Source organism: Benincasa hispida, chromosome 1 (assembly GCF_027475165.1).
Source record: "Benincasa hispida cultivar pf3 chromosome 1, pf3_genome.v1.1, whole genome shotgun sequence".
Taxonomy (NCBI): Eukaryota; Viridiplantae; Streptophyta; class Magnoliopsida; order Cucurbitales; family Cucurbitaceae; genus Benincasa; species Benincasa hispida.
In genome coordinates, this window is record NC_143478.1 from 2,260,458 (window position 1) to 2,284,811 (window position 24,354).

The window sequence follows — 24,354 nt, forward strand, 5'->3', positions numbered from 1 at the left end:
GGCATCGAACTGTTTTGCAATCAAACAAATATAAGTCTCGTGGAGATTGGTGTTGATAATAGACTTCTCAAAAAAAATCTTGGAACACTCTTTTAATGTCGTCTTTAAGGATGTTCCAATGCTTTTTAAAGAACTCAGAAGTATAGCCATCTGGTCCAGGAGACTTATAATTCCCCAACTCTAATATAGCACGCCAAATTTTCATCACCTCGAAGGGGGATTCCGATGATAGTGCCTATTAGATGGTAATAGGGTCCCAATTGCCAATGTATGGAAGAAATCTATTTCCCAGTAGTTTGGTATAGAGCTCACTGTAGAAACCCAAAAATTCTGTTTCAATATCGTTGTCGTTGATCAAGCTATGGCCTTGTCTAGACAAGAGTTCAACAATTGTGTTTTTCCTTTGATATGACATGTAACGATGGAAGAATTTGCTATTTTCATCCCTCTCTTTGGCCCATTTGAGCTTGCATTTTTGTTTTCAGCTGGTTTCTTCTAAAAAATATAGATTGGTCAATTCGGCTTTAATAATAACTCTCCTTTGCTGCCCCGATTGATCAAGTCCGTGTGATTCTTCAAAGTCATCTAATCTATTGAGTTCATTCAAGAGATCGATCTTTTTGTTTGTGTGCAGCTAAAAGTATCTTTGTTCCAATCTTTCAAGATTTGTTTAAGACTCTTAAGCTTTTGTATAAAACCATGGCCAGGCCATCCAGACATTTGATTGCAATGCCACCAATTTGCAACGGAGTGATGTTCCAACCACATTTTTTCAGATTTGAAGTAACTGGGATCCCATTTCTGAATGTCCAGAGAATTGGGAAGTGATCTGAGGTTGAACGAGGTAGTCGTTTAACAATACCACTTTTGAATTTGTCCATAGAATCTCCATAGATAAGAAACCGATCAATGAGAGTCATAATGGGGGGGGGGGGAGTTTTGAAATTAGACCAAGTGTATTTGCCATTTAAAAGAGGGGGGCCGATTTTTTAGCAGTCCTCAATAAATTTGTTGAATTGATCCATACTGGTGGTCTTCAATTTTCCACTAGATTTCTCAAATGACCACTTGGTAACATTGAAGTCACCTCCAAGGATACAATGTTCATTGCAAATAAGTGATAAGTCAAACAATTCTTCCGGGGAAAATGGTGCTATGTAGATGGCCTTTGAAGGACTATATACTCTTGTAACCAAAAAGAAAAGCCATCCATGAGGGTGATTCGAATTGAAAGAGTAAAGGTACCTTTGTATACATCATCAACATTGACAGAGTGATCGTTCCACATAATGATGATTGGGGGGGGGGGGGGGGGGGGGAAGTTTTGAAATTAGACCAAGTGTATTTGCCATTTGAAAGAGGGGGGCCGATTTTTGAGCAGTCCTCAATAAATTTGTTGAATTGATCCATACTGGTGGTCTTCAATTTTCCACTAGATTTCTCAAATGACCACCTGGTAACATTGAAGTCACCTCCAAGGATACAATGTTCATTGCAAATAAGTGATAAGTCAAACAATTCTTCCGGGGAAAATGGTGCTATGTAGATGGCCTTTGAAGGACTATATACTCTTGTAACCAAAAAGAAAAGCCATCCATGAGGGTGATTCGAATTGAAAGAGTAAAGGTACCTTTGTATACATCATCAACATTGACAGAGTGATCGTTCCACATAATGATGATGCCTCCAGCCTTGTTTACCGCATCCAAAGATGCCCAAGCAATGTGTCTGGAGCTCCATATAGATTTTATAAATAGGTGGTCAATATTAGATTTTTTTGGTCTACTGTAAAATTACGAAGGTGGCATTAGTTTTGTTGGGAAGATCCTTGATCAACGTTCTTTTTTTCCTCGAGCAGAGGCCTCGAACATTCCACGACAGGATAATCATTGTCGGCTAGGCAACCCTTCCAAAACAGGGGGCAGATCCTTGTTGTAGTTGACAGAGGAGAAAAGGTTTTTCAATTCTCTTTTTAGTCGGGTGGATTTGGGGTTGGATTTCCCGGTCTTTGACTTATCACTTATTTGCAATGAACATTGTATCCTTGGAGGTGACTTCAATGTTACCAGGTGGTCATTTGAGAAATCTAGTGGAAAACTGAAGACCACTAGTATGGATCAATTCAACAAATTTATTGAGGACTGATCAATTCAACAAATTAGACCAAGTGTATTTGCCATTTGAAAGAGGGGGGCCGATTTTTTAGCAGTCCTCAATAAATTTGTTGAATTGATCCATACTGGTGGTCTTCAGTTTTCCACTAGATTTCTCAAATGACCACCTGGTAACATTGAAGTCACCTCCAAGGATACAATGTTCATTGCAAATAAGTGATAAGTCAAACAATTCTTCCGGGGAAAATGGTGCTATGTAGATGGCCTTTGAAGGACTATATACTCTTGTAACCAAAAAGAAAAGCCATCCATGAGGGTGATTCGAATTGAAAGAGTAAAGGTACCTTTGTATACATCATCACCATTGACAGAGTGATCGTTCCATATAATGATGATGCCTCCAGCCTTGTTTACCGCATCCAAAGATGCCCAAGCAATGTGTCTGGAGCTCCATATAGATTTTATAAATAGGCGGTCAATATTAGATTTTTTTGGTCTACTGTAAAATTACGAAGGTGGCATTAGTTTTGTTGGGAAGATCCTTGATCAACGTTCTTTTTTTCCTCGAGCAGAGGCCTCGAACATTCCACGACAGGATAATCATTGTCGGCTGGGCGACCCTTCCAAAACAGGGGGCAGATCCTTGTTGTAGTTGACAGAGGAGAAAAGGTTTTTCAATTCTCTTTTTAGTCGGGTGGATTTGGGGTTGGATTTCCTGGTCTTTTTGGATTTGCTTGGCAAAGTCGTAATACATAGTCCATTTTCCCACAACCATGGAGCGAGAGTGTGAAGACTCGGATGTAGCAAAGAATAAGTTCCCTTATCTATATTTGCATTAACGTAATAGCCTGGAGTGTTAGGGCCTTCAGTAAAGTGTGTGATTGGTAAACTTTCCGAGACTTCGAGCTGTTGTTCATCATCAAAGAAATCTATCGGAATGGACGAGAGAGGTGAAGTGGGATCAACCCTAGTGGAAATGGACTCGGTATAGGGGCTGCAGAACTGTTCTTCCGTGTCGGAGTGGGAGACTTCATTCAACGTATTAGTGGAGTGTCTCATACCTCTTAAGAGGATGGTTTGCTTTCCATTGATGATTACAGCCTTAGAAGATGGAATGGGTAAGGAAGTGAGCTTTGGAAATGGGGGATTGGTCAGGCTAATATTATTTGGGCTGGGTGGTTTCAGCAAAGTGGGTTTATCAATAAAAGGTGGATTGGGTATGGTGGGGTTTTTTTGGGTGAAGGTTGCTTTCCGAGGCCCAAATGTGAAGGCCCAATGAGGTAAGGTTTTGGGTTAGATGGGGAAGGCGAAATATCTGGTAGGTCAGTGGAGTTTTCAGGATTAGAGTTAGGTGAGGGGGTGGTCCATTGACCGATAGGTGAAGAAGCGAGGGGAGGTTTTTGGCTGGATGTAGGCTGTTGTCCGATGGGCAAAGCGACTGTGTCAGCGCTCTGTGGTGTTGGTGGCAGTGGAAGGACAACAGTAGGTATATTTTCAGACTGTACCCCACGTGTGGCCTTGGTAAACTTGCCACCATCCTTCCGATTTCTGTGGCACGTGTGCTTTGAGCTTCGATTGTCATGAACGTCGGCGATGAATCGGGCGTAGTAATCTGGCTGGAAAAAGGGATCAATGTCAACAATCAATGCCTTTGTTGATGAGGATGGCAGATGAATCGATGCTGGAAGGAAACCCAATCGGTTTTTGCTCACTTTGAGCCTTACTTCCATCATGTCCAGGCGGGAAAGGGTTTTCTTGGCGATGTGAACTAAACCACCACATGCTTGCCCGATATACTCGAAGTTATCCGTGCTCCATAAATCAATAGGGAGATTCCTCACTTTGGTACTTGTTCTTTTTTATTTTGGTATTTTTCTTTAATGTGAAATGTATCTAGTAGGAGAAAGTTCCTCACTTGAATGTTGCTTTAACTCAGCGAGCTATTTCTATTGGTTTAATGTGAAATGTATCTAGTACCGAAAGGCTCTTTAATTATTATTGGTTTTTGGTTCTTTTCTAATTTCAGCAAAGAGTGAAGGCTGCAAGTTCTGCAGAGCATATGAAAGTCCTTGCAGTGGAGTCTTCAACAGCTGATTCCCATTTTCAGCAACTGGATAAGCTCCGCATGGTTTTTGAAGAATATGTCAAACTTAGAAATGAAACAATTCCTAATGCAGAGAAAGAACTTCATCAGCTTAACGAAGAGCTGGATGAGAAGTCACAGGCCCTTGATGATGTAATTGCCATAACTCCTTTTATGTGCTATCTCTTTTTCTTCTTTTACTAAGGAAGAATACAAAAAACGGAAACACGACATTAGAATGCTGCTCTTATTTATTTATTTATTTTATTTTTTTAATTAAAAAAAATCTTCCTTCTAGTGTCGAGATTTGATTTTATGAAAGAGTCAAGTCCATGTTAGCGAACATGTCTAGGAAAGCCTCCTACTAAGAAGGTTTTTCGGTAGAAGGAGGTCTTTGTTATAGAATTAGTTTCCTCTTTTAGAGGAAACAAAATCTCATTAAGATCTTTGTCGTAGAATTAATTTCTTTTCTTACAGAGGGGAAACAGAATTTCATTAAGATCGTTGTCATAGGTATTTTTGTTTTTGTTGTTCTGTTCTGCTCTGCTCTGTTTGTTTGTTTGTTTTCTCTCTCTCTCTCTCTCTCTCTCTCTCTTTCATGTGTGTGGAAGGTTCCCAAGTGTGTAGGGACAAAGTCTTCTTTCAATTTGGTTGAATAGATTTCTCTGGAGTAACAGACAAATTCCTCCCTCAAATTGAACTAATGTCGATTTTCCTGTCAAGAGATAGATTCAGATGTAGTTGTTTCTTGTAGACTACACCTTCATCTTTAAGCCACTGAAATCAACTGTTTTTTTTTGTTGTGCACATAGTTCAGTTTCAGTAATATCTCTCGTATAGTTCGAAGAGATAGGCTACTAAGTCCACCACACCAGCAAAATATTAATTTTATTCTCCAGCAGCAGGGCCAATGTGGTAGTACATGGCTAGAATCCTTTGTGGAGATGTCAGATGAAGTAAAAAAACGAACAATGAAGTCGAAAATAATTCCTCATTAGGAAGGATGTACTTGCCTACAAACAGCCGAAGAACTGATTTTTCTAATAAACTGGGAGTAAATGTGTAGTTTTCTCTTTTCCTTTTCAACTTGAATATTAGAAAACGGTCTCTTTTTCTTATTAAAGATATTTACAAGTAGCATGATGTCTCTTTTTACCTGTAGGTGGTGGGTGTCTTAGCTCAAGTAAAGGCTGACCGGGACTCAGTTGAGAACTTGGTGCAACCTATTGACACTGCCGACAGGCTTTACCAAGAAATTCAAACTTGGCAAAAGCAAGTTGACGACTTGGTCTACAAGCTTGATTTTCGAGGGAAAGGTGTGAAAACATTGGAAGAAATTCAGTCAGAGCTGAATGCATTGCAAAACACCAAGTAACTAACTTATTTGATTTTATATATATTTCGTAAAGCCATACTTTACATTCTAGTTAAGAGTACGTGAAAATTTCATGTTTCCAATCTTTGCCTTTCCAGGGTCACTCCCGTTATTTGTTTACTCTTGAAGTCAACTACCAAGTGCTCTCTTATAGCTGATTTTTGGTTTTGTTTTGTTTTCTCTTCTATATATCTATAGAATAACCTCTTGTATCTTTTGGAAACAGAGATGGTTTACACAATGAACTAGAGAAGCTAAGGGATGAACAAAGATATATGGAAAATGATTTGGCCAACATTCAGATAAGGTGGCACACTCTAAGAGAGGAAAAAGTGAAAGCAGCTAATACTTTGCGTGATGTTAGGAAGGCAGAAGAAGAGTTGGACCGTCTGACTGAGGAAAAAGGTCAAGTTGATCTTGATGAAAAGGTAATTATTTTTTCTTGGTAGAAAACAATGAAAAATATAATAAGAAAAACAAATTTCAAAGGTAAAAGAGGTCAAGGAGTTCACTTATGTAATATATCGCAAAAAACTTGTCCATTCAAATGCGAGGTAAAAAATCGAAGTGTCATCTGCAGACTGTAAATGGCAGAGCATGATCTACTTGCTACCACTCAGAACCCTTGGAACACTTGTCTCTCATAGCAATAGTGAATAGAATGGCTGAGATCATCCCCAATGATAGTAAACAAGAATGGAGAAATCATATCCCCTCGTCTAATCCTTTTTTTAGCAAAGAATTTACTTCTCGGATGCCCATTAATTAAAATGGAGAAGTTACTATCCTTTCAAAAAAGAAAAAGGAAAAAAAGAAAAAAAAATCCTTTAAAAAAATGGAGAAGTTAGTATTAAATAAACAGCCTTTCATCCACCTCCTCCGTCTTTGGTCAAACCCTTTGAGCTTGAGAATCACATCAATATAGGCCCGTCAATCTTGTCATAAGCTTTTTCCAGATCAGGCTTCAAACGGAAACCCTTTTCTGTTAGGTTGCCACATAACAAGGAAACTCAACTCAAGAACAACAAAGAACATTAAAAGATTAAGTTATATTGCAATATCCAAAGAAGTAACTACAATATAACATAACCTTTCGAGAGGGCTATCTCTCTTCCTAGTTTCCATATGGAACTTCTTCAAAATGATCCACACCTTTGTCCCAACCCACTCCCTCTATTTATAACTAAAAGCCCTAACAAATTTACTAGCTATTTACTACTATGCCCCTATTAATAAATAATAACCACTAGTAATCCTGATATTTCCCAACTAGGGTCCTCACACCTTCTTCAAAACCTTACACTCACCCATTTTCTCATGCTTCTCGTTATATGTAACAAAATAAAATGTAAACTTAACAGGAAAATGCAAAGGTGAGTTTTATGCGACACTCTAACATGCCCTGGGCCAATGGTAAGACTCTGTTAAGTTGTAGAACAGAGGCACTTGAAATATCAATGCAAATAAAATGTCACGGTCATGGAGTATGATTATGATTGTTCTGAAAGTTTCTGATTGAAGATCATAATTTCTTTCTTCCTTTTTATGTTTTGATCTGGTCTGATTTTAACATTCCAGTGTTTCTAATCTTGTTTTAATGACGGCTTTCTGCACTTGCAGCATTTGACAGAAGCCCTTATCCCTTTGTCAAAGGAGAAAGATAAATTACTTAATGACTATAATGAACTAAAAGATAAACTTAATCGTGAATACGAGGAGCTGGGTGAGAAAAAGAGGAAATTTCAGCAGGAAGTTGAGACACTTCTTAGAACAACTTCTAAGATTAAAGAGTACGTTCATTGAGTTTTAGAGTGATCTCAAATGTTCTTTCATGCCTTCAAAGCTGATGTTTGGTTTTACCTTACAGGTATCTTGATTTAAAGAAAGGTGAGAGGCTGAAAGAACTGCAGGAAAAGAAGGCACAGGCTGAATCTCAACTTCAAGGTTGTGACAGTAGGAAGCAGGAGATATTGGCTGAATTAAACAAAAGCAAGGACTTAATGCGGAATCAAGATCAACTAAGAAGGAACATTGAGGATAACTTGAACTACCGGAAAACGAAGGCTGAAGTCGATGAACTTGCCCGTGATATTGAATCATTGGAAGAGCAAATTTTAAAGATTGGAGGGGTTTCAACTGTTGAGGCTGAAATAGGAAAACTGTCTCAGGAAAGAGAGAGGCTATTGTCTGAGGTTTCTCTATTCTTCTGCCTACAAATATGAAATCTTATTTTTCTTTTCCATCTAGGCTGTGCATCCAATTAATATATAGATGATACATGTTACATTGATACACACGACTTTAATATTTGGAATAACAGGACTTGTTGTCGTCATTGTCACTGGATAATTCTTTTAAACTGATCATTGTGGCGACTTTCTGAATTTGTTGTGAGGTGGGGTAAAAGGGAAAGGCCATACACTTCATGAGTTGGGGGAATGAGTAATGAGACTGAACTGCTTTGTGAATTGCATTTAAAAGAAGCAGAGGCTAACTTTTCTTGGGCTAGAGAGTTTTACTTTGCTTGAGCTAAGAGCAACGTTGGTCTGATAGAGATAGGATTCATTTGCCCATCAAAGACAGTCAATTCATCGGGTAGTTTTGTATCACTGAAGCTAAACCTTTGTTCTAACACCATTTATATATAAAGTTTCCAGTTAATATTTATGTTAGTTTATCTTGTGAATTATGATATTTTAATTTGAATTGTAAACCTTGATCTTTTCTACTGTTGCCTTGATCTTTTCTACTTTCACAAGTTTTCTCCCACTCATTACTCATTCGTTCATATATAGGTAGATGACATCCAGGGTATATATATGTGTGTGTGTGTGTGTGTCTCAGTCTCTTTTCTGAATGGTTTTGTGTATAAATTATGTAACAGCTAAACAGGTTTCATGGGACAATGTCTGTCTATCAGAGCAATATTTCAAAAAATAAAATTGATTTGAAACATGCACAATATAAGGACATTGACAAGCGGTATTTTGATCAGCTGATCCAGCTTAAGGTTAGATTTTTCTTTTTCAGCTGCTAATAGGTTCACCCTTTCTAATTTGGTTCTACTGATAAGCTTAAGATTTAATGACAGACAACTGAGATGGCAAACAAGGACTTGGACAGATACTACAATGCTCTTGACAAGTGAGCTTCTATAAAGTCATAATGAGTTATAATTTTGATTTCTTTTACCTATATATATATATATATATAAGAAAACTTTATTGTCAACAAGTTTCTCACTATCCTCTCTCCTTATCATCCATTCATCATCTCTTAACTGACGATGAATTCCCACTTCCCCATAATCATTCTTTGTTACCCAACAAGTCTGGATTTGGAGACCATTTAAAAAAATAATTTCAGATTTCTATGTTGATGGCTGGTGCATCATATTTACTATTAAGATGTTAAGAAATAATCATTATCTCTCAGTAAACTTGCTACTCAAATTGTTCTTATATTTTCTGAGCTCACCTACCCCCTTCTGGTTCTCCCTGCCGCAGCAATTTATGCAAGTTGTAAGCAGAATTTTAGGAAAGAGGAAACTATATTCGGGCTGTTACTGCAATTTATTTTTCTGGCAATAGAAACCCATAGATCTTCACTGTTATATGTACAACTTCTAATATGCAATAAATCATAAATCATAATACGTTGAGTTTAAAGGAACATTCAGCAGTTTGGTTCATTGTCATTCATGCATATTCTCTGGCAGGATATATTAATTTGCGTTATATTATTTTCTTTATTTATGTTTATATCTTGTGACTTCATTTCAGAGCACTCATGCGTTTCCACACCATGAAAATGGAGGAAATAAATAAAATTATAAGGGAGTTGTGGCAACAAACATACAGGGGACAGGATATAGACTATATAAGTATTCACTCAGATTCTGAGGGTGCAGGAACTCGTTCATATAGCTACAAGGTTGGTTAGCTTTCTATTAGCACCTTTCGATACCTTTCTCAAACTTTCTCTGGTATTATTCTTTTTTACTATATATTCAATATTAGCAGTGTATACTGTTCAGGTTCTCATGCAGACTGGAGATGCAGAACTAGAAATGAGAGGAAGGTGCAGTGCTGGTCAAAAGGTGGCGGTCCAATTCAATTCCTCTGCTTAATATTTGCCCTTTTTCATTTGAAGAGTTAAATATTAATATTGTAGTTACAGGTTCTTGCTTCTCTTATAATTCGATTAGCATTGGCCGAAACGTTCTGCCTCAATTGCGGAATACTCGCTCTAGATGAGCCAACCACTAATCTAGATGGTCCAAATGCCGAAAGTCTTGCTGCAGCTCTTCTACGGTATCGATATAATTATACATCAATTATATTTAATTTGATTTTAAGTTCCAACATGATAAAAGAACTGTGACTTTTAAGAAATTAGACCCTACAATTGAGCCGAACGAAGAATCGCCTTTTGGAACCAAACATATGTTAGGTACAATCCATTTTTTCTGCAGAATCATGGAGGACAGGAAAGGGCAGGAGAACTTTCAGCTCATAGTAATTACACATGACGAGCGCTTCGCTCAGCTAATTGGTCAGAGACAGCATGCAGAGAAATATTATCGTGTTACGAAGGACGACCAGTAAGGCTCTTACTATATATGTATCCATTTAGTGTATTTGTCTTTCTACATATTTTATTCTCATTTTGTTTGTCATCTGGTTTTCACCTAATTCTTCTCATTACTAACTTGTCCAATTCTGTTTTACAGCCAACATAGCATAATAGAAAGCCAGGAGATATTTGATTGAAGCCATGCAAGAATGTTTGAACTTCAATTGGATCTTCGTAGCTGCAAGCTAAAGCATGGGTTAGTGTGGAAACAGGTCAGTTGAGTATGCTGTTGCTTCTAAATTACTGACTTACATTGGTTGGTTCCAATTGGTCTTACAAGTTAACTCTCTTTGGAAGCCAACTCCGATTGCTTGGAAGCCAGACATTCTTCCTACCTAATAATATCATACATACCCACATATGCATGCATGTATGATTAGATAATTATGATTCTGTTTAGTTGTGAAAATTTTAACCTAGTTATTTGATGGAGGTAGGATTAGGATACTTTAGGTAATTTCATAGGTTAATCCTTTTTACCCTTATTTATGTATTAATCCCTTGTAAATAGGGAGTCCTCTCATATATTTGATGCTTTTAATTGATAGTAACATTCTATAGTTTAAATCTTGGAGGATTCTCTCCTTTTATTTCTTAGGCTACACTATTATTTTAAGAAATATTATCGACTTGAACTATATTCAAGTTGGTGAATAATAACCTATCATTTTCTTTTTTCCTTATCTTGAAAACTGCATCCAATACATTTAAACGATTTCTTTATTTTAAGGGTGCAATTTTGTTTGAAGCTTAAGACTAAAAATATGATTCTGACTTTTCAAGGGAAAAAAATATATATGATTTGCAAATATTTATTATAGTGTGGTAGGAGTTAAAAAAAAAGATCAGTAATTATTTAGAATTATATTCTTAGAATTATATCTAAGAATATAAGGATGCAATCTAAAGGTTTAACTTTAGCGAAATCAAAAGATAGACTTTTTTTTTTTTCTTATTATTATTTGAGTTAACACTCGTAGAGTGGGAGATCGAACCATTCTTAGTGCTAATCCTAAACGAGTTATATGTTTATGTTAATAGGAGCAAAACTAGACTATGGGGTCTTCATTTGAAAGTGTTTTAAGAATTCAAAGATGCAATAAATATGAGCTGAATTTTTTAATTAAGTAGCCAATGTTTTGGTTCTCTAACAGATCGGTAAATACTAAATGGTTAGGACGTCACCTTGCGGTGATACAGAAACGTGACAGGCAACCTGAACAAGGCATAGGGACCTCGGAGCAGGTGGGCAATTTGGTCCTTTCCATTTTTTTTACCCACCTCACCTGATGCTGACGTGTACCAACCCCACCAATTACCTTGCTGGTGTACGCGTAACCACTGTACTTTCCCGCACCAGATCACTAACTGCTTTCCTTTCAAAATGTGGATTACCTTCGGGATTTTTGAAGTATATATTTTAAGAGATTATTCTTAATTGTAATTATCTTCAAATACATCTTTAGAGGAAAATTCTTATTTTATGCGTTTTAAAGTAAGATATATTATGTGATTTTTTGACTGCAACGTGGAGGCATAATGAAGGTATAATGAAAAAAGTTCTATGGAGTGTTTTGTATCTTCACAATTTATTTTTTCTAAATAAAAACCGATACATTTTTTAAAAAGAAATTTTCAAAAATATCAAATTATTTATAGAAATAGCAAAAAGATAGACTTCTATCGACGTCTATCAACGATAGACTTCCATTCGTTCTTGTCATTTATAGACATTGATAAATTTTTATCAGTTTCTATTAACCTCTATCAAATAAGATTAAAATTTTGATATTTTGTGTAAATGGTTTTCTTTATTTTTGAAAATTTTTCATTTTGAAATTAAAAAAAGTTATTATTATGTTTAATGTTTCATTGGATAGCTTTATTTTAAATATAAGGGAAGTTATTTGGATTGATCAAGCTTTGTTTCATCAACAAACAACTCTCTAAGCTTTTGCTTAAAGATAGGTTGGAGGAGGAGGTACACTAAATAAGTTTATGTTTTTTAATGTACACTAGAAGTTTTATACAGAAACGATCTTTGAAATTATACTTCCAAGTTCCAAATAAATCTTTGTAATCTATCTTAGGGCAAGTTTGTTCATTTTTAATGTAGATAATAATCTTTTATATATGTTTGTACTCAATTTTTTTGGTCCTAAGTTTCTAGAATATTAATATTTGTTCCTGAAGTTTTTAAACTTGCTATTATGGTATTTTTGGTTTAAAATTTGAATTTGATCCTTTCTATGTTTATTTTTTTGAGTAACTACTCTAAACATCATCCATCTAAAAACCATTTTCTTCAAATTGTTTTAAAATAGTCAATGTATTAGTTCTCACAAACGTTAGATCAAGGATTGGATACAATTTTCAAAGAAAATTCTAACAATTTATTAGCTTATGAAAATTGAGGTGTCTCTCATAATAGTTTTGTTGAGAGGAAAAATTGCACTCTTTAAGAAATGAAAATGGTTTGTGTTATGATGTAACATAATAAATATTTACCACATCACTTTTGAGTTGAAGCAGTTAAACTGCTTGTCATATTCACAATCACATTGCTCATAGATGGTTGCATGACCAATCGCCAAGGTCGAAGGCAACTATTGATAGTCATGACAGTCAGGGTTGTCAACCGACGGGTCTCAAAAACAAACAAGAAACCTCACAACGTTTAATTGTAAGCACATGGAAAAAAAGTTTAGTCCATCGTTTGTCAATATAATAAATAGTATAAATTGATACACCTATACAAGTTTAAGGTTTAAATTGGTACAATTATTTAGAGTTTTAATTGATACAACCTTAAAAGTCGAAGAGTATAAATTGATATTTTTATTAAAAATATTCTTTCTTAATATTATTTAGTTTGTCTTATTCATAAAATGTTGTTAAGAGTTCAATCGATGGAAAAAACTCAAGAGTTATGGATATGGAAATTGAAAAAAGAATAGAAGTGGAGAAAGAGAGAAGGAAATTAGAATCCTAACGGTACAAACGACTAACGAGAAACGATAAAATGAATAACGGAAAATGATCAAATTTCCCGCGCTAACCGTTAAGAAATGGACTTCGTACAATCAATCTCACGGTATTTCGATGCAGTCATCAAATAGAATAAAAACACGTGTCAGTCTTCTGGTCCAATGGACCCCGCGAAACTACCTGCGTAGAACGCTCGTTGCTTTTACCAAATCCACCGACCCCCAAACCCCAAATCGCATCAAAGATCAACACGTCAGCATTAAATCTCAACCGTCCATCACACTCCCTTTGAAGCCTATATAAACTCCTTCACTCACTTCATCTTCCTCGCCTCGCCTCGCCTCGCTCCTCTGAAACTTACAAAAATCTCCATCGCCATTTTCTGTGGAAAAAGAGAAAAAAACAAAAACTCAAAATCAAAATCAAAACAAAATTTCCATTTCGTTTCGTTTGAATTCATTCGGTTTTTTCTTGTTTGTTCATTCTTTGATTCAATTTTGATCAGCACAATGTCTCTATTGGTCGACAAAACCAGCAGTGGCCGTGAATACAAGGTCAAGGATATGGCGCAAGCCGATTTCGGTCGCCTTGAAATCGATCTCGCTGAGGTTGAAATGCCTGGATTGATGGCTTGTAGGGCTGAATATGGACCATCACAGCCTTTTAAGGGAGCGAGAATCACTGGATCTCTTCACATGACGATTCAAACCGCCGTCCTCATCGAAACCCTAACCGCTCTCGGCGCTGAGGTTCGTTGGTGTTCCTGCAACATTTTCTCCACACAGGACCATGCTGCCGCTGCCATTGCTCGCGATAGTGCCGCCGTGTTCGCCTGGAAGGGCGAGACTCTCCAGGAGTACTGGTGGTGCACTGAGCGGTCCTTGGATTGGGGCCCCGACGGTGGTCCGGATCTGATCGTTGACGATGGTGGCGATGCTACGCTGTTGATTCACGAAGGAGTTAAGGCGGAGGAGATCTATGAAAAAACAGGGACGCTACCGGATCCTTCTTCATCTACTAACTCTGAGTTTCAGATTGTGCTCACCATTGTTCGAGATGGATTGAAGACTAATCCTAAGAGGTACCACAAGATGAAGGAGAGATTGGTCGGTGTTTCGGAGGAGACAACCACTGGTGTGAAAAGGTTGTATCAGATGCAGGCTAATGGAACTTTGCTGTTCCCCGCCATTAATGTCAATGACTCTGTCACTAAGAGCAAGGTAATAATTCTCAGGTTATCACTAATTTTGGACCGAATCAAAGTTAGTTTAGTACATTCGCCTCTTCCATGAACTACTTTTTTTAAATATTGCGGTCGTTTTCTGAAATCATTTTAATCTATCGGTATATGTAACACTGACACGTCTCATTTTAAAATGATGTTGTAATTGTAGTGATTGGTAATTATCTGTTAGAACATTGAACCATTGAATTGTTATAATGTTTAATTTGATTGTTTTAGCTTTGATATGTTAAGTATGGTTAAACTATTTGGTTTTAGCATAAATTTGGTTACAAAATTTTCTGGGTGTTCCAATTTGCGCTTGAATCTGGTTGTTTGTTTCTGAGATTTTGTATGAACATTACATGGACTAGTTACATTGTTTGAGATTTGACTACTGCTGTTTTAGATATGAGTAAATATGGTTGAGCTATTTGGTTTTAGCATAAATTTGGTTACAAAATTTTCTGGATATTCCAATTTTTGCTTGAATCTGGTGGTTCTGTTTTTGATATTTTGTATGAACATATTATGGACTAATAAGCAATCACTTTGGATACTTGATTAAACAGTTTGATAACTTGTACGGATGCCGCCACTCACTCCCAGATGGTTTGATGAGAGCTACTGATGTTATGATTGCTGGCAAGGTTGCTGTTGTGTGTGGCTATGGAGATGTTGGCAAGGGCTGTGCTTTTGCCCTCAAACAAGGTGGAGCTCGTGTGATCGTCACTGAGATTGACCCGATTTGCGCCCTTCAAGCCTTGATGGAAGGCTTCCAGGTCTTGACGCTTGACGATGTCGTATCCGAGGCAGACATTTTCGTCACCACTACAGGCAACAAGGACATCATCATGGTGAATGACATGAGGAAAATGAAGAACAATGCAATTGTCTGCAACATTGGTCACTTCGATAACGAAATCGACATGCTTGGGCTTGAGACTTACCCCGGAGTGAAGCGCATCACAATCAAGCCTCAAACTGATAGGTGGGTGTTCCCTGATACTAACTCGGGCATCATCGTGCTTGCTGAGGGGCGGCTGATGAACTTGGGATGTGCCACTGGCCACCCCAGCTTTGTGATGTCCTGCTCATTCACCAACCAAGTGATTGCACAGCTTGAGCTTTGGAACGAGAGGAAGACTGGAAAATATGAGAAGAAAGTGTATGTTTTACCCAAACATCTTGATGAGAAAGTTGCTGCTCTTCATCTTGGCAAGCTTGGAGCTAAGCTTACTAAGCTGAGTAAGGATCAAGCTGACTACATTAGTGTCCCCATTGAAGGTCCTTACAAGCCTGCTCATTACAGGTATTGACGATCCGAAGGGTTTGTTGTTTTTCTTTTTTTATATAGAATTATTTCATCATATAGAGTGATAGGTTTCGATTTGCATTCGGATTTTGTCGGAGAGGTTTGGTTAGGACAAAGATTAAGTTCTTTTGTCTAAAGATCAAATGGATTGAATAAGGTTGGATTGGGTTGTGTGGGATACACTATTTTGTTACTTCCTTGCAGTTCCTTTGGCTGCATTTTTTTTCCATTAAAACAGTTTCAATTTTATTTTTCATGAATAAAAATATACTTTGAGTTGGAACAAATATCAGTGAAAGCATAGTTAGGTGTTTGGTGAATTTCTCTTCAATTTCATTGCTAATAATAATTTCAGAACTTTACTACTTTAATTGAAAATGTTTGTGACATTTCCTTCTTGATGGAATGATTATAAATATAATATTATAAGAATAAGATAAGCGGTTATAGTCGAATTGAACCCGCATCCTTAGCTTGGAAAGCTAGGGGTTAAATTTTGATTTAATTCGACTCCTTTATGGGATAAATTCCTAAATGTAAGTGTCAATGTATTTTCAATTTTCATATATATATTTTTTATTTCAGTTTCCAATATTTCTTTAGCTAGTCAATATTTCTTAAAATTCACAAATTTAATAGAGATACAAAAATGAATATTCAGAATTTCATCGGACAAAATTCAAATTTGCAACTTTATATCTAATTGATTATTTTTAAAACAGTTTATATAGAGACCTGTTAATTAGCCAAAGTTTCAAACAAAATTCAGTAACTAATTAGTCATACCTCAAAGTTCAGATTAATACATTATTACTAGATTTATATATCTATTTCTTTCCCACCTAATTAAATGTATATTTTAATCTTCATAAGTAAACGCATTTATTTTTTTAAAAGAATGGTTCCATATTGATTTTTTTATTAAAAAATAAAGTTATTTTCCTTTGACTTGAAACCTCATGATCAAATGAATTTTGTTATTTGTTATTGCAAAGAAAGAGAAGGATTTTAAAATATGAGATTTTAAACCTCATTTTCACTTAAAAAAACTTTCATGGCTAGAGTGCAAATTTCATAGGATTTGAAAGTAAATTACTTAGTTAATCTTGTCAAATTTTAATTTTCAATTAATACAAATGCCTATATTATTAGTAACTTATAAACTCTCTTTTTCAATTACCATCCAAATACAAAATTCTAAATACATTCGTGTTAAACCTTATACATTCCAAATAAAGTAATTAATTGGATTTAAAAATATTTCTTAAACTTTATTGAATCGGAGAGTTAATATTTAAAAATTGATCTAGAGAAAATAAATTATAACATTTCAAACCGTTATTAACAATTATAAAAAATATAATAATAGAATAGGTAGGTTTACAACTTACAAGCACAATTCCTAACCATTATTTTCAAAGCTACAACAATCTAAAACTAATCCTAAGTTTCCTATGCTATTATTCCCTTTGCTATTTTCACCATTATTCCGAGTCTATTAATATAAAAAGGGTCCAAATTCATTTTTTGGTCCCTTAATTTTTATAGAAGTAATGATTTAATTTTCAAACTTTGATTTGTAATAATTGAATCCATATGTTTTCAAATTTGTAATAATTTAGTCCTTATATTTTAAGAATGTAATAATTTATAGTCCACATTTAAATTTGTAATAATTTAGTTCTTATTGTGAAAAAATTCACTAAATTTAATTGTCAATTTTGATTACATAACAACTTAGTCCTTATAATTTATAAACAATCTTGACTTTTAATCAATTTGTAGATCTACATATCTGAGAAATTCCATTAAATTTTAATAGTATCTTTTTCAAATAAGAACTAAATCGTTACTAGTTGTAAATTACAAAGACTAAATTATACTTATAAAAATCTAAGACTAAATTGTTACAAATTTTTAAAGTATAAAGAGTAAATCGTTAAAAACTAAAATTTGGTCATGTGAAAATTAAGGGATAATAGTGGATTTTAATCCCCAAAAAAAAAAAAACAAAAATCTAAGATGGTCAAATTCTTCACTAATAATGTTCAAAGAACCAAGGAGAACTAAGCCAAGGCTATGATTTGTGAATTTGACAAAAATGCCATATTCTTCACTTAGAAATGTTGGTGAAGACCAATGTGATCCAAAAGCTTGCTACAATGTATGATGTTGAAAAGCAATTCCATTTACTTTATAATGTTCAAGTTATCATAAGATTCAATTCAACACTACTTTTTACAAAAGCACATAAATGTTTTTGCTTGATCTCAATGAACAACAACACGTGGTTCATTTATCTGCTTCTGGGTGCAACAGTTGAAGGGCTGCCAACAAGAAGCTGCAAAATTACGTTCTCAAAATGAATCACAGTTACGTTGAAAAGCAGTTCTACTAGAGTAACAATCATCAAGTTGCAAAAAGAGTACAAGTAAATTTATGCAAAGCATAAACAATAGATAGTTTTAAAGTAGTTAAAATTACACTTATCATCTCTCTCTCAACTTTAATAGAAGTAACAATTTAGTCCTTGATTGTTAGTTTATGGCGGAATTTAATCTAGAAACTTCAATAAATAACAATTCAATCTCTATACTTTACAATTCATACAATATAGTCTCTACAATAAAATATATTATCTAGATATAATGAAATTTCTTCTACATGTAAAGAGTGATAAATTAAGGATCAAATTTGTTTATAAACTATCAACGTTAAGTTATCACTTAATACAATTTGATACTTAATTTTGTGAGACTTTTTGTATGGTAAGGTAAGTACTAAATTGTAACAAATTTAAAAGTATAGGAATTAAATTCTTTACATGCTAAGGGTCTAAAGTTGAAAGGATTACATTGTTGCTTATGTGAAAGATCAAAAACAAAAACGGACTCATTAAATACTCTTCAAAGGCGGTTAGGGAACTTCCAGAAAGAACTCTGTATATTATTTTTTTTTTTCAAGAATTTTTGTAAGAAAAATGCTCCATCTCAAAATTCTAAAAAAGCACTTCTCATCACAAAAAATAATGAACTAAGTGACTTCCAGCATGAAAAGGCATCAGGTTATGCACATGTGTGTGTGTATATATATGTGTGTGTGTGATGAGCAAGTTAAATAGCTAATGGTATTATGGATAAGATTCAACTACCATATAAATATACAATTACCATTCAAAAGTACAAATATAAGTTAAAGGAAATTCAAGTTAAAATATGAAAATGGAATATCCTCCCACCACAAGAGTGAGACTTAAAAAAGATTTTAAGTGGGTGACCACAGTTGAGCCCTTTGCTTTTCATTAGTTTCAATGACCGCTGGTAATATCATATGTAAGAGTGTCCAAACTCTTTAGTAAGAATAATATAGTCCTCCACAAGTAACTTACAGAGTTCAGAAGCTACACTTCCAATATTGGGATCAAGCAATGAAATTCAAGTTTTATACCTGTAAAATGGTAAAGAAAAAAGTTGACCAGTTTGATAACCGGTTTTTGGTTTTTTGGTTATAATTCAAAATTATATAAGTAAAGTGTAAAGCACAACAAGGCCCGTTTGATAATCATTTTGGCTCCGTTTGGTAATCATTTCGTTTTTAGTTTTTGGTTTTTGAAAATTAAGTCTATTTCCTCCTCATTTCTTACCGTTATAATGATTTCTATCTTTCTTAAGTACAATGGTTGAATTTGACTAATTCTAAAAACAAAAACAAGTTTTTAAAAGCTATTTTTTAGTTTTCAAAATTTTGTTTGATTTTTTAAATCATTGGTAAAAAGTAGATAACAAAGGAAGAAATTTGGAGGTTGAAGTAGTGTCTATAGACTTAATTATCAAAAATAAAAACTAAAAATCAAATGATTACTAAACGGGACCTTCTTTTTTTTTTTTTTTTCAAAAATTAAAATTCAGATGGTTACTAAACGGGATCTTCATTTTTGATTTTTTGTTTCCAAAAACAAAAAATCAGATGGTATCAAATGGGGCTAAGGAAGCAAGAAATCAAAACTGAAATCAGCCTTGGGATTTTGATTTTCACCTGCAACATCAGTCTGGTGTTTTCTACTAAACTGTACCTAGAAGCAGGATATCACATGCTAGACTTTTAACATATCTGCTAAAAAAAAGTTGCACAAAGGGGAAAACAATTCTCACTGACAAAAAAAAATATTTATAGGACCAATCAGTGGCCATGACTGGAAATAGTGAAAACAAATGACCCTTGAGTTCATAGAAATATAGATAAATCTTTAATCCTAAATTTGCTTAAGCATTGCGGTGCAAAGGACTCTGTTTGGGCCTCTCATCACTAATATGAATAAGAGGAGGGGTAAGTTGATAAATCACTTCCAATAGGGAAGGAATAAGATGCGTTTGTTAGTTGTACAACTGTTAAGGTTAGTTGGTAAATCACTCCCAATAGGGAAACAAATGACCCATGGTTCTTGTTATTTTCCCTTGTCATCCTGTTCTTGGAAGTTAGTAATACTATATTTGCTGCACATGATCATGAAAGAGATGTATGACGAACGATAGAAACATGAGATTGGGTCAGTCATCACAGGAAATTTCATCAAGCAAATGCGAGGTTCGTAGAAGAGCTACCTCCAATCGATGATATGGAGGGTGAATTGTCCTCCGTCATTTCGATCAATTTAACGAGGACTAATTTAAAAGGAAGAAGGAAACCGTCACGTCAGTTTTACCTAACAATTTTCCCTTTACTAGCTAGTTGATTTCTTCACACTCACGCCCCAATGTCCTAAGTTGATATACACTCCACAAGAGATGTTGAGTCAATTCAATAGAAATATGCCTCGAGATATTTACCTCTCTCACAATAGCTTTAATTTTGCGAAAAGGACTAGTTCTTCTTCGACACTTTGTCCCATATTAGCTAGTTGATTTCTCACATTCACACCCCATATCCCACATTCTATATTTTTACTTCATACTCGTATCTTTGAATCCCCATTTCCAGCAAAGACACGATTCAAGTTCATACGTGCAAGGGGAACAAAACAACCAAGAGGGAAAGCATTTGTTGATTTCGATTAGAGTCAAGATCTTAAAGACACTACTTCCTTCTTCCAACGAAGTGGATTTATTTATTTTAATAACAAATAGGAATTTCCTACACACCCAGAAAAAAATCAAGCTACGAGAGCATCTGACATTCAAAGATCAATCACTGGTTTCATTTCTCAACCCCAACCTTTGTCACAACTTCAAATCAAGTTATGCATTTCCCTTCTCGCTTTAATCTTCATAAACCAGTAACTACATTACCTGAAGAGCTGAGAAGAAAATCTCTCTTCATTCCTATCTTCTTCCTTGAAATAGGAACAAAACTTGACACATAAATATACAAGAGAAGGAAATCAGTTATGAAGACCCAATTGGCTAAATTTAGGATTGGTAGACAAAATCAAAGACCCCAGTCCACAAAATCCTTAAAACCAGAGAGCAGAGTCAAATCTCAAGTTTTCCCCATAGGAAAGCCCAGATCTCTCAAGAAATCAACAATGCACAACATTAAAACCCAAAATATAGCATTATAAAACACACCCACATTCTAAAAAACAAAGTAATTACTAAATACCAACTCTATTTCTCACCTTACCAGTGGCATCTCATCCATCATCATCATCATCATCATCAAGTGTTTATGTCATGAACATCTCTAGCACATCTAGTAATGATTTCACAGCCTCTGTCATAAGAATTTGCTGGACCAGGATGACATTCATAATATGAAACGCCTGGTCTTGAACAAGGAACCATGTCCCTTCTTAGTGTATCGTAGCTTATATACTTCTTCTGCATCATCAGAACTCTCCTGCTGATTTCTGATTCCATTTCTGGCTCAGTCAGACACTCCCCGATCTTCTGATTGCAAACCCCTTTTGCCATTAAATCCATTTCACTGCCCTTAAAAGATCTGAGATCAAGAATCGCATCGCAGAATGAGAAATGGGTTTGCAGGAAAACAAGTGGAAGAAGGATGGAAAAGAAGAAGAAGAGAATGGGGTTTGCCATTTTGAAGGGAATTTGTTTCTGTCTCTGCTTTGTTTTTTCACTGTCTCGTCTTCTTCTCCAGCAATATAGGCTCTGAATGTGAGATTCTTTATTGGTTGGATGTTCATAAATAGTAATGCTTTTGCCTTCCTTTTATCAAAAGCTAAATGGAAAACCCATAAATTTAAAACGTTCAAAACCATTTTTTCACTGATAATTCAGTCGCTAACATAATTTTAATAATTTAGTATCTATATTTTGAAAAATTTAATAATTTATTCTTTATTAAGAAAAAAATCTCCTTAAAATTAAATGTTGAATTCTATTAGGTAACAATCTAATTTTTATTCCAATCAATTTAACGAGGACTAATTTATTACATATGGTAAAATATATAAACCAAAATGTTACTTATTAAAGTTTAAGTACTAAATCATTACAAATTTAAAAATACAAAGATTAAATCGTTATCAACAGAAGTTTATAACTAAATTATTATTTTAAAAAGATTAGGGATTGAAAATGATTTTTAACTAATGAAATCAAAACATTTCTCTATCAACAAGTTGGATGTAATTCATTTGCATACAATTTTATGACATTAAAGCATATTCTTAAAATATAAAAATTTCATTTAAAAAAAAAAAAGAAAAAAAAATAGAGAGAGAAAGAGAGGAATTCCATTTTCTTATTTCAAAGTTTTGAGATTGTTTGAAACTTTGAGAGACAACTGTGTGATGGTATGGTAACTGATGATTACTTGAAATAGAGTTATCTCTTAATAATAAACATTAAAATTATTTTCTTTTCCACGTAGATATTTCTCATTCGATATTTTTAATATATTGTAAAATAAATTAATAAAATATGAGAAAAGAAATAATAAAATGTTCGTGATGTGAATATAATATAAATAATAAATATTTTAACTTTTTTAAAAATGTATCGATTAATTTAAAATTTTAAAATATTCTTAATATTTTATAAGTTTTTTCAAAAAAATATCCATATTCTAATCAATTTTTTTTAAAAAAATTTAACGTCTCATTATTTTTGTCGACATCAACATTTTAGATTGATATTTATTATTCTTTGTGAATTAATCAAAAAGTAAAAAACCTTTATTCAAAAAGACCATTTTACAATTTGTTTGAAAAATTTTCCATAGATAAAAAAAAGTCAAACTATTTAAAAAAATAGCAAAAAATACTTATAGACACTGATAGATTTCTATCCTTACTGATAAACTTTTATCGATTTCGATCACTGATAAATATTGATAGGCTTCTATCAATCTCTATAAGGAAGAAAAAATTATTATTTTGTGTAATTAATTTTTCTTATTTTTTTATTTTTGAAAATCTCCTCTTTTTTTTTTTCCTTTTTGAAAAGCAGACCATTTTACTATTTGGTATCGTCAAAATAAAAATATAATCAAATTTTGAAACGATGATTTATTCCCCACCAAATTAATATTTATTTCTATTAATAATTTAAAATTTCAAAGCGTATCAATTGCTAAAAATATATATATATATATATATTCCCGGATAAACTATCTACTAATTTTTTTATTTATAATGGACTCGTTAAATGCTACAGCGAAAATTAAATTCCTTGAAAACGAAAAGAAAAAAAAATTGAATTATATAGTGAAAATAGGACGCACCACTAAGGGCCGAAATCCCAACCACTGAACTTTGTCGGTGGATTTCGGCCATAAATTGAAGGCCCGACCCGACCATTAACTATAATAAAAATAAAATAAAATAAATAATAATAAAGGATATTTCTAAAAATAAAAAAATAGAAACTATTCTCACAAAATAGAAAATTTTAATCGAGATTGAAAGAAGTCTATCGATGTCTATGATAGAAACTGATAGAAGTCTATCATTGATACCATCAATGATGAAAACTGATACAAGTCTATCATTGATAGACGTTGATAGAAATCTATCCGTATTTATCAGTGTTAAAAATTACAAGTCTATCATTGATAGACGTTGATAGAAATCTATCCGTATTTATCAGTGTTAAAAATTAATAGAAGTCTATCATTAATTGAAGTTGATAGAAGTTTATCGGTGATAGAAACTGAGAAGTCTATCATTGATACTATATTGATAGAAACTGATGTAAATAGACGTTAATAGGTCTATCAGTATCTATCAATATTTTTTAATTATTATTTCTAAAAATAATTTGATATTTTTTTTTATTCGTAAAAATTTTCCTAACAATAATACAAAATATATTTGTGAGGAAAACACCAAAAAAAAAAAAAAAAGTGCCATTTTTGTCCAATACAATCAATTTGCCTTGCCTTTGACGTTAGGATTGTTTGGAGAGTGGGTTAGGTCAATTCCACAATGTTTTATAAGTATGCTGATTTAATTTGAAAAAAAAAAGAACTGAATTAAATAAAATGTTGAAAATTTATAAACAATGATTGGATAGAAATATGTAATAAAAAATCTGAAAAATCTATAATCATATTAATCGGTGAAATTATGATATCCTTATGGACTATGTTCATTATCCTAAAGTGTTCAATTTCGAAATTATTTATTTTTTGATTACTTCTTTGACTAGACTATTGAAATAC

General features: G+C 33.9%; 3 protein-coding genes across 8 annotated transcripts in view; 2 read left to right on the plus strand and 1 right to left on the minus strand.

The window, feature by feature from the left end:
• The window catches only part of RAD50 (DNA repair-recombination protein (RAD50)), a 43,522-nt gene extending 31,736 nt beyond the window's left edge, over positions 1-11,786 (plus strand). Inside the window, exons 16-28 of one of the 3 annotated variants that reach the window (XM_039035871.2) lie at positions 4,141-4,350; positions 5,360-5,568; positions 5,799-6,000; positions 7,193-7,362; positions 7,440-7,764; positions 8,457-8,582; positions 8,664-8,716; positions 9,355-9,505; positions 9,609-9,671; positions 9,752-9,885; positions 10,047-10,175; positions 10,305-10,419; positions 11,362-11,786. In XM_039035871.2, coding sequence (XP_038891799.1) covers positions 4,141-4,350; positions 5,360-5,568; positions 5,799-6,000; positions 7,193-7,362; positions 7,440-7,764; positions 8,457-8,582; positions 8,664-8,716; positions 9,355-9,505; positions 9,609-9,671; positions 9,752-9,885; positions 10,047-10,175; positions 10,305-10,344 — 1,812 coding nt within the window. In that variant the 3' untranslated portion in view covers positions 10,345-10,419; positions 11,362-11,786. Of the gene's footprint in view, positions 1-4,140; positions 4,351-5,359; positions 5,569-5,798; positions 6,001-7,192; positions 7,363-7,439; positions 7,765-8,456; positions 8,583-8,651; positions 8,717-9,354; positions 9,506-9,608; positions 9,672-9,751; positions 9,886-10,046; positions 10,176-10,304; positions 10,420-11,361 lie in introns of those variants that run through there. The other 2 variants (XM_039035877.2, XM_039035886.2) reach the window with 2 other exon arrangements.
• Positions 11,787-13,515: 1,729 nt separating this feature from the next.
• LOC120070919 (adenosylhomocysteinase-like) lies at positions 13,516-16,019 on the plus strand. The gene is made up of 2 exons (XM_039022830.2): positions 13,516-14,415; positions 14,990-16,019. The coding sequence occupies exons 1-2, from the start codon at positions 13,705-13,707 to the stop codon at positions 15,734-15,736; spliced, it is 1,458 nt and encodes a 485-aa protein (XP_038878758.1). The 5' UTR covers positions 13,516-13,704; the 3' UTR covers positions 15,737-16,019.
• Positions 16,020-17,899: 1,880 nt separating this feature from the next.
• RALFL24 (ralf-like 24) lies at positions 17,900-21,892 on the minus strand. 4 transcript variants are annotated; one of them, XM_039020050.2, is made up of 2 exons: positions 21,347-21,892; positions 17,900-18,073 (listed from the first exon to the last, which is right to left on the minus strand). In XM_039020050.2, the coding sequence occupies exon 1, from the start codon at positions 21,765-21,767 to the stop codon at positions 21,387-21,389; it is 381 nt and encodes a 126-aa protein (XP_038875978.1). In that variant the 5' UTR covers positions 21,768-21,892; the 3' UTR covers positions 17,900-18,073; positions 21,347-21,386. The 4 variants fall into 4 exon arrangements, with proteins under 4 accessions (XP_038875978.1, XP_038876008.1, XP_038875986.1 ...); XM_039020080.2 differs by having other exon boundaries at positions 17,900-18,059; positions 21,352-21,874; XM_039020058.2 differs by having other exon boundaries at positions 21,352-21,874.
• Positions 21,893-24,354: the final 2,462 nt, after the last annotated feature.